A 13990-nucleotide genomic window follows, 5' to 3' on the forward strand; every position below is an offset into this window, starting at 1 on the left:
TGTAACAGAGTTCTCGGGATGGGGTTCATATCCTATTGCTTCTGAGCTTCCCCTTAGCACCTGGTCTGGGCTCAATAGATATGAGCTGTTGAGGACTTAGTTGTTCAGCCATTCCTGACCAGTCTGTACCTGCTTTGCTCATAGCACTGTTGGGTACCCTTAGGACAGTGGTCAGCAAACTGCGGCTCGCGAGCCACATGCGGCTCTTTGGCCCCTTGAGTTTTTAGCAAAGGCCAGCTTAGGAGTACCCTAATTAAGTTAATAACAATGTACCTACCTATAGAGTTTAAGCTTAAAAAATTTGGCTCTCAAAAGAAATTTCAATCGTTGTACTGTTGATATTTGGCTCTCTTGACTAATGAGTTTGCCGACCACTGGTCTAGGAGACAAGAGACAGGATAAGACTTGATTCTAGCCTCCACGGCATTAAAAAACCCCTGGAGGGGGAGCAGGTACAAAGTGATCATATAGAGGACAACTCAGGGTCACTAACCACTTGGGTGAGAGAGGTACCAGGGCCAAAGGCTGGGAAGATTTGAAGGGGCCGAAGCCCCCAGGCCTTGCACTGAACCAGTCTTGAAGCTTTGGTGGGAAGCCTATGGCAGTAGGAGGGGGTCAGCTTGGTGTTGTGCTGGAAACGACTAAATTATCCTATGGGTCACCAATTGATTTATTTGCTAATTGACTGGCCCAGCTTTGGGCTTTCAATCTAAAGAAATCATTTCATCCTTTATTAAATACTGCAAGAATCTCAGTCTTTGTTCTGCGGGGCTATACACAATTTATTAGTGAAAGTTGAATTTACACCACAATAGTTGCACCACTAATGACCTTCCAAATGCCACTAACACCATACATGTTCCGCTTCTCAGCGGGATCCAAACCTGTCAGTGAATTCTGAGCCCGTCGACCTCCCTCTGACACAAGAACAGACCCCCAAGCCCATGCCCCTTCCCCCCATCCTTCCATGATTTCATTTCTGAATCAGTTACTCTTTGGAGATCCCAATTCTTATACACCTCCTCTTTTTATTTGGTGAACAATACTTTATTCGGAAATGTTCCCTCCTGTAATTACAAATCCTGTTAGTCCTCCTCCTCCTCTCCCCAGGGGGATTGTGGGCTTTAATTAATTAATGTGGTTAAACCGCTTTGAGGTGCCTGGCTGAAAGGTGCTATATAAGTGCAAATTATTATTATTATGGCTGTTGACATCCCATGGCGGCAAGGCCCACAGCCCCCTGCATCTAGAGGCCAGAACAAAGACTCCTTCGTCTTCACCTTCCCCGCTAGGTCTGCGATGGCTGGCGCAGTGGTATGAGGGCAAATCTGTTACCATCGCAGCAGCAATCAACTAATTAATCCCCATTAGGCAGGCTTCCGTTTCCTTCTTCCACGCAGCACAGTCCTGTTTCATTTCACAAATCACGCCCCCATCAGCTCCAGACAAAGGTCACAGTGTCCCTATGGCCTCTGCTGGCCTAAAAGGAAAAAAAGAGGGAGAGAAAGAAAGTTTGAAAAAAACAAAACAAAAATGTTGTTGTTGTGAAATGCACCAACCTGTCACTAGCAGTCTGAGTAAGCTTTCCTCCCCGCAGGGTTCCACTTCCACGCACACCTGTCTGTGACGCTGCACAGGTGTGGGTTAGGGTGCTGCAGCCCAGGCTGGATGGCTGTAGAAAAAGGGGAGTCTTCCTGGGCTGGGTGGGAAGAGGTCACCCGGAGAAGCTGGAGCCCCTCTTCCGCTTCCTCCTCTCCCCCCAGGTTTCCCCTGAGAAAGCCAGCTGCCATCTGCAGCCAGGAAGTCCTCACAAAGGCAGGGGGCCGTGATTTAGACGTTTTGTGCTACACCTAGCACAGCCCGGCCCTTCACCGACGCCCAGCACTTCCACTCTGATCGTAGCCATTGAAAGCGGCCCCGTGGGGGAGACGTGGCCTCTAGAAAGGGACGCTGCTGACCAAAACGCTCCTTACAAGGCTGTGCCTCAGACCCTTTGTTAGCGTGGACGTGGGTGAACCTCAGGGGGTCATGTCTTCATCTGCCTCCATTTATCCTCCCTATTGAAGGGCTCCTTCAGGACATCGGTCAGTCTCTGTGGGAAATGATTCGGAGAGCAACAAAGGAACTCGGGCCCTTTGGGGGGCCTGCGGAATTCAGTAAACATCTGGACACGGAAGGCCAGGTTCTCAAGCAGCCTCGCTGGGGAGATGTCAAAAGAGAGAAAGAGCTGTGTGTGCAACGCAAGCTCTTAGTTCTGTGGCGACATTTGTTGTAGAAAAACACAGACGCCCCAGTAGGTAGACAGGAAGATTGTTCAAAGGCCCCTCTGTCTGTCAGTTGGTGTGAGCGCCGTGCGCTGTGTCGGTTCTCATGGCCCGTGAGAGGAAATAAAAGTTCTGCATGGCTGGCAGCAGCATGTGATGGGTTCGTTCTGCACGTCCTATGAATAACCTGAGGTTGCATAAGCCTGTCCTGGGTGGTGCTGGGGAGCATTTCTGCTCTCCTTACAGTTCGGGTGCACTTTCTGGTCAAGGTGCCTTGGATTCTCATCATGAGCACGTTTTAATTGACCAAAAAGAATGAAGTACTGAGCGTAAGTGATTTATACTTCATGGTGAAATTCAGGATCTGAACTCTTGACTCTCAGTGCTCCCTTTATTGTTGAATCAATCCATTCAGAGCACATTAGTCAGCATGATTCATTAGTCACATGGCACTAATCAGCACTCCCCAGGGTCCCCGGATCTGTCCTCAGGCGGCAAAAGAACCTGGTCTCTGTGGAGATGCACTGCAGGCCCTTCCATCAGCATCGGGAGCTGACGCCCAGTTCCAGCCCCACATGCTCTCGGGAGCTTCCTCAGCCACCCCAGTTAGAACGAGTCTGTCTCCCCTATCCTTCCATGCTCCTTTGTTAACCTTGATAATATGTGTCATGTGTCACAGTTTGGCTTTGATCAAAGTTATTTTTGTTTGAAATAACTAGATTTTGAGCTACTAAAAGGAAGAAACCTTTTTTTTTTTTTTCAGCCTCATATCCCCCATGGTTTGTAAACAATAGATACTCAACAAATACCTGAACTCACTGAAATAAAGCTTATGTCATATTCCAGAAAGAACACCACGTCCTTTTGGAAGAGGTTTTCAAAGAAAATCAACAACCCGGATGGATTTAACATCCTTCCGTATTATTACCTGGGCATCTTCACAAATGCAGATTGTGACCCGGCAAAGATGGCCAAGTGGCTCGCAGCTTCTAAAGGAGTGTGGGTTCAGACTAACTATAGTCCAGGCCTTGGAACAGAGCTTTTCTCTGGAACCTTATTCCAACGAACATTTCGTTCCATGTTTTAAAACATTGTGGAGACAGGAAAAAACATTTTGGGGAGAAAAAAGTGTTTAGTCTGTGATTTTGGGCCCAAATTCAGACCCTGCTTTGTGCTATAAGCACTAGTAGGTGTTGTTCAAATATCTTTCTTGCTTGGTGCATAATAGCAAAACATACACTACAGTTTCTGCTTGAGATAGATTCCATTTTGGGTAGGGGACCAAGATTTTTGGGTGCTGATCTGTGGTGTCATTACTAACTGTGATGCCCCATTTCTCTGCTCTGGGCTCCACACAAGAGGGTCCTGACAGCATTTTTAACACATAATATTGATGTAGCATTTCAACATTATGCAACAAGCCCAGCCCTAAGGTCTGTACTGCCTAACCTCCACAACTGGACTCGAAGAGGGATGTTCACTGCACATTCATCTCCCTTGCTTGTAGCAATATAACTCCCAAAATTTAGCCGTGCTCCTGGCCTCCAGGTTGACAACTGCCCACCCTCTGACCAGCCATTCTACTTTTTGATGTAGACCCAGAGACACCCTCACACCTGCCTACCAAGAAACATGTGCAACAGAATTCGTTCAATTAACAAATAATGGTAATTTCCATCCAGGAAGGAATGGCCAACATGTGGTATATTCAAACAATGGATGTGACTACCTCAATTAAAGTGAAAGAACATGATTTATGTGTATCAAGGTGGATATACTGCAACAACATGACATTAAGGGACAAAAAGAAGTTATGGCATGATGTGTGCAATAAGCCATTGATGCAAATTTGGAATGCCCTCCAAACAAATCTCTCTTTGAGGCTAATAGCCAGAGTAAAAAAAAGTGGACATAGCAGAGGGCCAGTGTGGGAAGATGTCACGCCGGGAGGGGGTGTGAAATGAATGTTTAAAGGGAAGAAGAGAACTGGGCAGACGGGAGTCCTCCCTCCTTTCCTCTGGGAGGCACCTCACCGAGCAGCAGGCAGAAGCTACGGGGAAATGCTTGGGCCTGGATGAGCTTTCTGGGCTGCAGTGGCGCCAGCAGCCCGGGGACGATGCACGAGGCCTGCTCTGTTCTCTTTTCTGTGACCCCTGCGCGAGAAGTTCACTCTCTCTGCTCCACTGACTCCCAGGGCTCTCTGCCCAGGCTCCCATGAGAATGCCAGGCTGTGCCAAGTACGTGGGTGGTATTTACCAGGCAGACACCTTCATACCTGGATGGAAACAGATTGAGAATCTTCAGGGTCACTCTGAGTCCACCAGGCAGAAAACATTTAGATGGGTTACTGATTCAGACTGAAATCTGATGAACTCAGATGGTGGTATTTGGGGGGGGAAAGAATTTTTCAATAAATCATCCTGTTGGCTCAGTGACTAAGAAAATGGAGTAGAAGAATCTAACCCAACTTTGTGACAAGGGAACAAACAGAGGAGATTAATGTCCCTCCCAATATGCTTTAAAAGGCAATCAAACATCCACCCTTGCATTTACAAGAAAGATGAAGCCATAGCGCTCCAGCTCTTTAAAAAATCATGGTTTTACCTCTTTGCTTTCTGCTTTCTTCTAAGTCCCTGCACTAAGTGGCTAGGAAAACAGGAAACTAGCTTTGTTTCCAGCACCTTCCCTGGATCTATCTCAGGGTCCCCTGGCTCTCCTTAGGTTCCCCGTCTCTATCCCAAGGTGTATGTGGCTCACCCAAACCTAAACGAGCAGAGGACAGCCCCAGAATCCAAATTCAACCTATGATACCTGATCCTGATTAAAAAATAAAAACAATGTAAAAAAATAATTCTGTCCTGCTGAGAAAGTAAGCCGTTATCTTCTGTTCTGTTCAAAGCAACCTGGCTTTTGTGTTTCAAATGCCCTCCGGCCCCCAGGAAAAGGAGAGCGCAGCAAAGGCAGAGTGAGCAAGGAGGCCCCCCAGCCTCCTCATCCTCCCCGGCAGCCCCTTCTTTCGGGTCTGCTTCTCTACCCAGGTGATGGGCCTGACTGCTATGAGCCCCACAAAAGCCTGGATGGCCCCAGTTTCCCCAGGCTTCCAGCAGCATCAGCCACACAGCCTGGCTGCTTTTTAATTTTTTTAAAAAATATATTTTTCCTAATTTCAGAGAGGAAGGGAGAGGGAGGGAGAGGTAGAAACACCAAAGATGAGGGAGAATCATTGACCAGATGCCTCCTGCATGCCCCCTACTGGGGACCGAGCCAGCAACCCAGGCATGTGCCCTGACCGGGAATCGAACTGTGACCTCCTGGTTCATAGGTCAACACTCAACAACTGAACCACACTGGCTGGGACAGCCTGGCTGCTTTTATTTTTATTTATATAAATATATATGTATATTTATATTATATATATATATATTATTGATTTTTTACAGAGAGGAAGGGAGAGGGGATAGAGAGTTAGAAACATCGATGAAAGAGAATCATCAATCAGCTGCCTCCTGCACACCCGCTACTGGGGATGTGCCCGCAACCAAGGTACATGCCCTTGACCAGAATCAAACCCGGGACCCTTCAGTCCACAGGCCGACGCTCTATCCGCTGAGCCAAACCGGTTAGGGCAGCCTGGCTGCTTTTAATGATAGAATCTTTATTCCTGTTCTTGACACAGAGGCCCAGGGGTCCCAGCTGTGTTCTGGGTGGCACAACACTTGGGGCTTCCCAGGGAAACAACGGACAAGACCAGAGCAGATGCGAGTCATGTCGGAGCCCATCAACTCTCCCTCCCTCCTGCAACCGTGTGGTTCTGTGGGCCCACCCTGCTTTTCCCTCTGCACTTGGGGCTGGCCACGCCTCTCAGCTTTTCCACTCTTGGGTGCTGAGGGTTTCATGGGGAGCTCTAGGGGCAAAGTTAAAATGGATTAACGGCACCTACCCCTTCACCTTCCCACTTCAGTTGCACAAATAAGCTGGACCCTCCCTCTGCTGGACTTGGCCCCTCTCAGAGCCGAACCATCAGGAGCTGGTGGCTGTGAGCTCCTTCTCCTTTGGGGCCTAAGTATTTCCCAGGTCTTGGGCCCAACCCTGAGAGGCCAGGATGCCCAACAAGCCCAGAAAGACAAAGAAGATGCAAACAGAGGGGTTACCATGGCAATGGCCAGAGCCAGGGAGCCTTCTGAAGATGCCGGGAGGGTGGGTTTTCTTTCTTTTACCTTTTCTTCTTTTCCCGCAAAAGGAGAATAGTTCCGCTCTCTATTTTACTACAACAATAGCATGGACCAGCTCCTTCAAGTGTTTCAAAAAGCAGCCTAAGAAATCTCTAAGCAAGCCCCTCAGTGTCTCCCGCCTCCGGCCCAGTGAACAAAGGTGGGGGAAGGGTATCAGGCCCCATGGCCCGCTGCTCCCAGCATCCTAATCCTTGAAAACCGGTGAGAGGAGTGGCCTGCAGAGCAGGGAAATTGAATGTTGGCCTCACCTTTTCTTCCCTCCCTCTACTATGCACGCGGGAGCTTGGCAGGTATTATACAACCTCCGCCTAGCAGGCCAGCAGGAATCTTGGGGCTTACTGGGGGGATGAAAGGCACTGAGGGATCCTTCCCACATTCGCTAATAGTGCCCCCCACCCCGCCCCCGCCAGGTAGAGGGTTCCTCCTTCCCACCCTTCCAGGCTGCATCACCACAGTGGAGCCACAGGTGGCAGGGCTGGCAGTTCCTCTTTTAGCTGGCACCACCCTCATCTTCCTGCCCTTCCCCTCTCTGCCACCCAGGCAGGAATGCCACACTGTCCCCGCCAGCTCTTGGTACCAACCTCCATGCCAACTTAGGGCTATCATGCCAGAGCAACCCCTCACACACAAAAAAAAGCTTATTGGCCTTGACAGCTGGTACCTTTCCAAGGTTACCACCCAGGGATCAAAGGTTTCTTTGCTTTAATCCTAGAGAAATCTGCAGGTGTTTTCTAGCTCAGTCATCTGGTAAGAGTGGCGGGAGGGAAATAAGCTTTTATGTTCCCGTGTGTGGAGATCTGAAGGAGATAGCCCTACTGGGCCGAGTGAACGATAAGTACCCCATCTCCTCGGAGAATCAGATACGGCTGACTTTAGAGATCGTCCAGGCCAGTGACTACAATCCAAGGAAGAAAAACATTTGCATTGCAACCTCCGTGCAGAAACTGAAAATGCACACACACAATCACACAACAAATATTTCATGAAACAATACAATATGCTGGCTGTGACTCATTCATTTTACTTTATCACTCAGGAATGGGTCGTGACACAATTTGCAATGTGCCGAATCAAGGTCAACACTGTCATTTTCAAGCTGACAAAACTAGATTTTCTCAAGATCACAGCAGAGCTGGAACAGATATCCAAGGGGGTCTCTCCAATAAAGGAGAGGTCCCCATTTTTTCTGAGGGTCACAGCTTTTGATTTTCCCAAGGTCTTGGGAGCATGCCGCCGGAGGGAATGGCCTGCCCAGAGGTTTGTACTCAGTGGCATTGCTGACAGGGGCCGAAGGGTTTTGCTGCCTGGGAAAACCCCAGCGATGGAGGTGCAGCTTGAGGGCGTGGGATGGATAAAACAGCTTTCAAAGCAACCAGGTGAGGCTCTGCGGCCCCTCAGACATTTTCCCTTATCCCTTGGGGTTCTTGGATCATCGGACACTTTCCTGAATTTTTTTCTTTCCTAGACACACAACTCCAGGGCCGCCTCATTTAGTAACTCATTTTCTCCCCGGTTTTCCAACTTTTTCTAATATTCTTCCTTTGTAGTTTTTTAAACCTCCACTGATTGATTGAAATTCCAGCCTCTGCTTTCTCTAACAACTTCATCTTTCCTGTCAAAGTCATGATCCTAGCAATGGCTGTCAAAGAGGCAACCCGGTGAATGTTGTTTCCACAAACACTATCCTAAAAGTTCTCCAAACTAGACCGGGCGCAGACATGCCTTTTACCACAATGCCTAGGAAATCAGGATTCTCAACACAAGGCGTCTGGGTAGACCTGGCTCTCCCTGCTCTCCCCCGCCCTGAAATTGTCTCCTGATCTTCCACAGAATTTCTTGAAATCTTCATCTAAATTTTCTATTTCATAGACTCTTAATCTTTTAAGAAAGGCTCTAAAAACGAAGAGCCAAAGCCACACCGTGCACTGAGTAAACAAAACTCTAGCCTTCTGATGGCTTATTAGTTATACACCCTCAGAGACTGTGTAACAAAGGGGCCTGCTGTTTGCTTTGCTTAATCTGGTCTTAAAATCTCGGCTTCTTTGTCAGAAAACAATATTTGCAATTGTAAAAAAAATATTTACCAAGGAACTTGGATAGCATAAGTCAAAGGCTAAGAGCCAAAGGTCAGTAGTTCTTACCCCAAATTTCCCCGGCCCCGAGTCCCTGCTGAGGAGCTCAGCTGCACCAAACAAACACACTGCTCTGGGGTCCAGGACGAAGCGGGCGCTTCCGGAGGGGAGGAAAGGGAAGGCTGCGGCCTGCGCGCAGACAGAAGCACGGACTCTCCAGCCTGCCCCACGCAACTCCGGCTGGATCTCGGCAGTGCACTGGGATGTTATACAGACTCGCCCTGTTTCACAAACCTGGGGAAAATGCTCAACTCATAAATCCCACAGGGCAGATGGTGCTCCCACGCACAGCAATGACAGTGTGGTCCTCTGTGGTTCAGGCTACATGGCCACCTAGGCATCTCTGTGGGCAGGGCCTCCTGCCTGGCAGTGGGGGACAGAGGTGTATCCTGAGCATTTCTGTGGGGAAGCTTCTCAACGGACCAAGCAGTTTGGGACCCTGTGGGCCAAGTTCATTAGTGTCTGAATCGATCCCATGTTCACTGTTTTCTGGGCAGACCTGTGATTGGATGCTTCTCCTACCTGCCAGAGGATGCAGCATCTGGGAGTGAACCACCAGAGCGGACCCGTGATTCCTGAGTGCTTTCCCACGAGCCAGGACTCGGCGCCTTCTGAGCCCCAGGCCCATGTCATAAGGTGGAGGCCAGCGGGGCCTGGCCCCCCAGTCAGGACTTGAGCACAGGTCCCTCAGCCTGCTAAGCAAGAGGGTCTGATGTGGTGCGGAGTCCTTACCCCAGGGTTTGAGACTCACCCCTGCTCCTCACTCCAGGATCTGTGAGAGGACTGGGTGGCAGCAGTTCCTAGCCTGCTTGGTTTGACCCTTATTCTGTTAACTATAGAAAATTCTACAGTTCTCTCTAAGCCCCACAACCACCTTCTTCAAATTCTTGCCACAACTGCCAATCTCTTTCATCTCACCAGGATAAAGACCACTGGCCAGTTCCTCTTGACCTTTGATTCTGTCCTGAAGTCGTTTTCGATCAGGAGCATAGCAGTAATTATCACCAGCAATGGGCACCTCTGAGCACAATCAGCTTAAAGAAAGGGCTTCATCCAAGGATCTTACCTTGAAGAACCAGGCCTTCCTTCTCGATGGTGTAGACAAAGGAGGTGAAGGGAGCCAGCGGGGACTTGGCGATGAGAATCTGCGCATCAAACACATTGCCCAGGGTTAGTCCAGGAGAGATCAGAGGGGAGCCCCCATTCAGTCCCCTTTCCACTTTGAGACAAACTGGAACCATACGACCACAAGTCATAAGGTTTATTTATGTTTTAAAAATTATTTTAGAATCAAATGAGTGTTATTCTGTCAATCAATTGATTACCTTGGAAGACTATACATTTATTCCAACTATTCTGCCCTTGAATGCCATATTCTTGAGCCAGTTTTTCTAGAAATAAATTTCATTATTGTATGTCATGTGCTTCAACAGTTATCTTTCTGTCCAATGATAAAACTAGCATAATTTTATTCATAAACTTAGCTATTTTACTAAATTTTTTTTCAAAGCTCCCTTAAGAGATAAAGATTTACCATAATTGAGGATATTCAAAATAACTTATGAAAGGCAAATCCATGGTAGGTTGCATTCTTGACCCCAACTCTTCACCCAGTCTGTATTCATCCCCTTTCCCATGTGACTACAGTTCCTCTTGGTTAAGGTGTAGAGCAGTGGTTCCCAACCTTTTTTAAGCCATGCCCCACCTAAGCATCTCTAAAATCCTGATGCCGCCCCTCCCCCCGCCTGTGACATATGATTCTTATTCAAAAAGTGAACGCCTATTCATGTGGGAGGAAGCCTAAAAGGCCATTAACTTGGTCTAAAACACACTTCCAAAGAACATGGCATCCATGAAAGAGAAAAATGAAAGACCAAAAGGACAGTTGAAGTACTGAGGAAGAAATCACTAAGAAATGGTTAAAAAATAATAATAAAATGAAGTGATATGAAAAAATAGCAACTCAAGTTTCAGAACATATAATAGAGAACTGAAATGCATAAATATGTCACAATATATGTTTATATACTGTAGATGAGGACCCTAGAACCATAATAAATGCAAAAAAATTCACTGGTAATAACTCATTCTTGAATTGCCCCACTTAAAAATCAAATTGCCCCCCTGTGGGGTGTGTGCCCCATGTTGGGAACCACTGGTGTAGAGTATTTCTCATGGCCTTTGACTGTGGGTTTGGCCACATGACTTGTTTGGATCAATAGGCTGTGCCAGTTCTCAGCCGAGGCCTCAAGAAGCCCAATATATCTCTAGTTATTCTCTGATGCCTCTGGTACTGTTAGAAACAGAATATATCCAAGCTAACCTGCTGTCTCAGAAGGAGAGTGAAAGACACCTGGAGCAGAGCTGGCCTGCGGGCCCATCCCAAATAGTGACCCCAAGGAGACCCACAGACACATTGGTGAAATGCTCATTACTGCATGCCTCTGAGATGTGGGTGTTGTCATGAGGCATTACTGCAGCAAGAGTTGACTGACCTACCAGCCAACACAAAAGACCAAACATATTTTGAGCAATGGCATTCTCCTAAGAAGATACCTACCTTAAAGGGGTTGGTCATTTGGTCATTATCACTAACCCTTTATCACACCTCATATGGTTCTACAGAACTCCTAAGGACTGGTGGGTTATTATCACATTTCCCCTAAAGGAAGATGAATATCAGCTTCTTGTTCCACAAATTAACATCATCAAAAATAGTGACAGTTTGGCCCAGAGCTACTTAGGTAATCAGGGAGGCAAGGAAGAAGGAAGAAAGAATTTCAAATAACCAAAAAGCTCACACAAACTATCTCAATCTATCTCAAGTCAACAAATATTTACTGACTGTCAGCTATGAGAAATGGTGGAATAATGTGGTGAAAAGATCACAGGTTTTAGTCGTGGAGTTTGAACCTCTGTGCCTATGGCAAAGCTTGTGATTGTCCCCTAATAGCCATCCCCCTAATAGTCTTCTTTTTAGTAAATAACTCCTCAGGTTTCAACATTCCTCTGCCTCTTTTGCAACCAGGGAGGCCATTTGACTAACAGAACAGGAGTGTATCAGGTAGAACTTCTGGCTGACATTTTCGTAAGAAAATGTGTGCTCTGCACTTTCCCTGCCCCAAGGGCAGGAACAGATTCAACCACATGGATGTGGATACCTTTGGGGATGACAAAGAGACCCAGGAGAAGGAAGCCGGGCGACCTCATAAAGCATCAATGCCTCCCCGCTGGGGTCACCTGTCCACCTCAGGACAGAGCCACTGTGAACCACTGCATTTTGGAGTCTTTGTTACCATGCTGTAGCCTGAATTCTAACCCATACTGTGGCTATGGACAACCTAACTTTTTTGAGTATCAGTTTCCTCTCGTGTAAAATAGGGATATTACCACCTACCTACATGGGATTATTGTGAGGATTAAATTAAGTCTATAAAATGCCTGTTACTGTGTCCAACTAACAAGAAGATTTCCAACAACTCATCATATATGCTTCCCGAGCACTCCTTAATGTTCACTCATCAAAATCCAATATTCTTTGCTTTTACCAGAAGGATTCCACTTAAGTTGAATCTCAATAATTTCTACAATTGTTCCAAAGTTATCTAGATAAACTTGCTCATGGTCCCTCGGCCTGCTAAGCAAGAGGGCTCTGAGGCAGTGTGGAGTCCTTGCCCCAGTGTCTGAGACTCACCCCTGCTCCTCACTCCAATTTGACACTATCAATGTGTAGATAGTGTCAAAAATATCATATGTCAAAAGCATCTCACCTTTAAATTAAGGTGGAGCCTTCCTGATAGGACAGTTGGGAATGGTTCAATGTGAAGCTGACGGATGTGCCTGGCGGGGGGATGGCATGAGAGAAGAGAGGACAGTGCGCTCAAACTTTAATGGGTATGAATGGGTCTTGTTGACAGATTCTGAATCACAGGCTCAGGGTGGGGTCTGAAAGTCCGAATTTTTAACAAGTTCTCAGGAGGTGCTGCTGCCGTGGTCCACAGACCACATTTTGAGTAGCTGGGCTCCAGGAAACTAGCCTGAGGGAAGAGCCTGAGATGGAGAAGCAGGAGACGGAGTCCTGAAGCCAGTTAGGAGGCTATTGTGATCATTCAGTGATGAGATGACAAGGGCCTAAACCACAACTGCGTTAGCAAGAATGTGGCAAAAGGAGGTCCTTCCAGATGTGAGGTGGATAGAAGATATATAAACCCTTTAGATCAAAGAACAACAGAAATAAACTAAACATATCCAAAACTTTGGATCTTTATTGTCTTGTCTACATGAAGCAACGGGTATAAATAAATAATAATCAGTAAAGTACCCTAGTATATTTTTGAAAACTATATTATCATTTTTATTTTATAAACTGCAAAAGTAAAACCCGGGAGGGTGGCGGGGAGGGGGGGTGGGGGGAAGGATGTGATATTTCAATGCAACACAACAAATAACATCTGAGCCTCAGGGTGCTGCTGCCAACATGACTGCGCACTCTCCAGGGAACACAGGCCCACTCTGAGCAAGCGCAGCACCCTGGCCACGAGAACCTCACCTGGAGGGACCGCACATCTGGAAGGACCTCCTTTCCAGAGAATCAAGGGGTTTGGACAGGCCACTGATTAATGCCGCACCCTTCTCAAGCAGGGTTTAAACTGGGTCATTGAAAGAATGATTTGTGTGCAGTTAGAAAAAGGAAGTGATCAGTTATGTCAGATGAACCCTACTTCCTTTCTTTTAAGCAGGGAGAGAACTCCCAGACTGATGGACTGACAGAAATGTGGTGAGGGGCAGCAACCTCTAGTAGAATGTGCTGTACTGTAGTCTTGGTTCTGTCATATTCCACATTCTTACTGACCTGCATAGGACGCTGATGTACTCAACCACATCCATACAACAAACATGGATCCAGCAGAGAACAGAATTGACAAAAATTGTTACCCTAATAGAGCTTATATTCTAACGAAGGCAAAAAGATAATAAACAAAATGAGTAAGTAAAATATATGGTATGTTAGATGATTATATGTGTTAGATGATTATATAATCATAAACATGATAATATGATGGAGAAAAAAGACAGAGAAAACATTCATTGGATCAAATTTAAATAGAGTGGTAAGAGAAGAATTCACTGAAAAGGTGACATTTGAACTTGGGGTCATGTGACTAAACCCATTGATGGAATGCTGAATATGACAACAGAAGATGAAAAATATAAAGAGATAACATATTAGACAATCATGATATCAAAACACATCTTAATTTGGTTAGAATATTTGAACCAATCCTACAAATCTTTTAGGATGCAATTTTATTAAAATATATGTAAGGCCTTTTCCTTGAGAACAAGGACCAGCCATTGTTAC

The 13990-nt window shown here is 46.6% G+C and overlaps 1 protein-coding gene across 1 annotated transcript in view; it reads right to left on the minus strand.

Annotated features, from left to right (window-relative positions):
• Positions 1-772: 772 nt before the first annotated feature.
• Positions 773-13990, minus strand: part of RAD51B (RAD51 paralog B) — a 518469-nt gene continuing 505251 nt past the window's right edge. Inside the window, exons 10-11 of the mRNA XM_054715968.1 lie at positions 9695-9773; positions 773-1480 (exon numbers count right to left, since the gene is read on the minus strand). Of these exons, the coding sequence (XP_054571943.1) occupies positions 1464-1480; positions 9695-9773 (96 nt within the window). The 3' untranslated portion in view covers positions 773-1463. The remainder of the gene's footprint in view (positions 1481-9694; positions 9774-13990) is intronic.

This window comes from Eptesicus fuscus, chromosome 5, assembly GCF_027574615.1.
Source record: "Eptesicus fuscus isolate TK198812 chromosome 5, DD_ASM_mEF_20220401, whole genome shotgun sequence".
NCBI classification, from domain to species: Eukaryota; Metazoa; Chordata; class Mammalia; order Chiroptera; family Vespertilionidae; genus Eptesicus; species Eptesicus fuscus.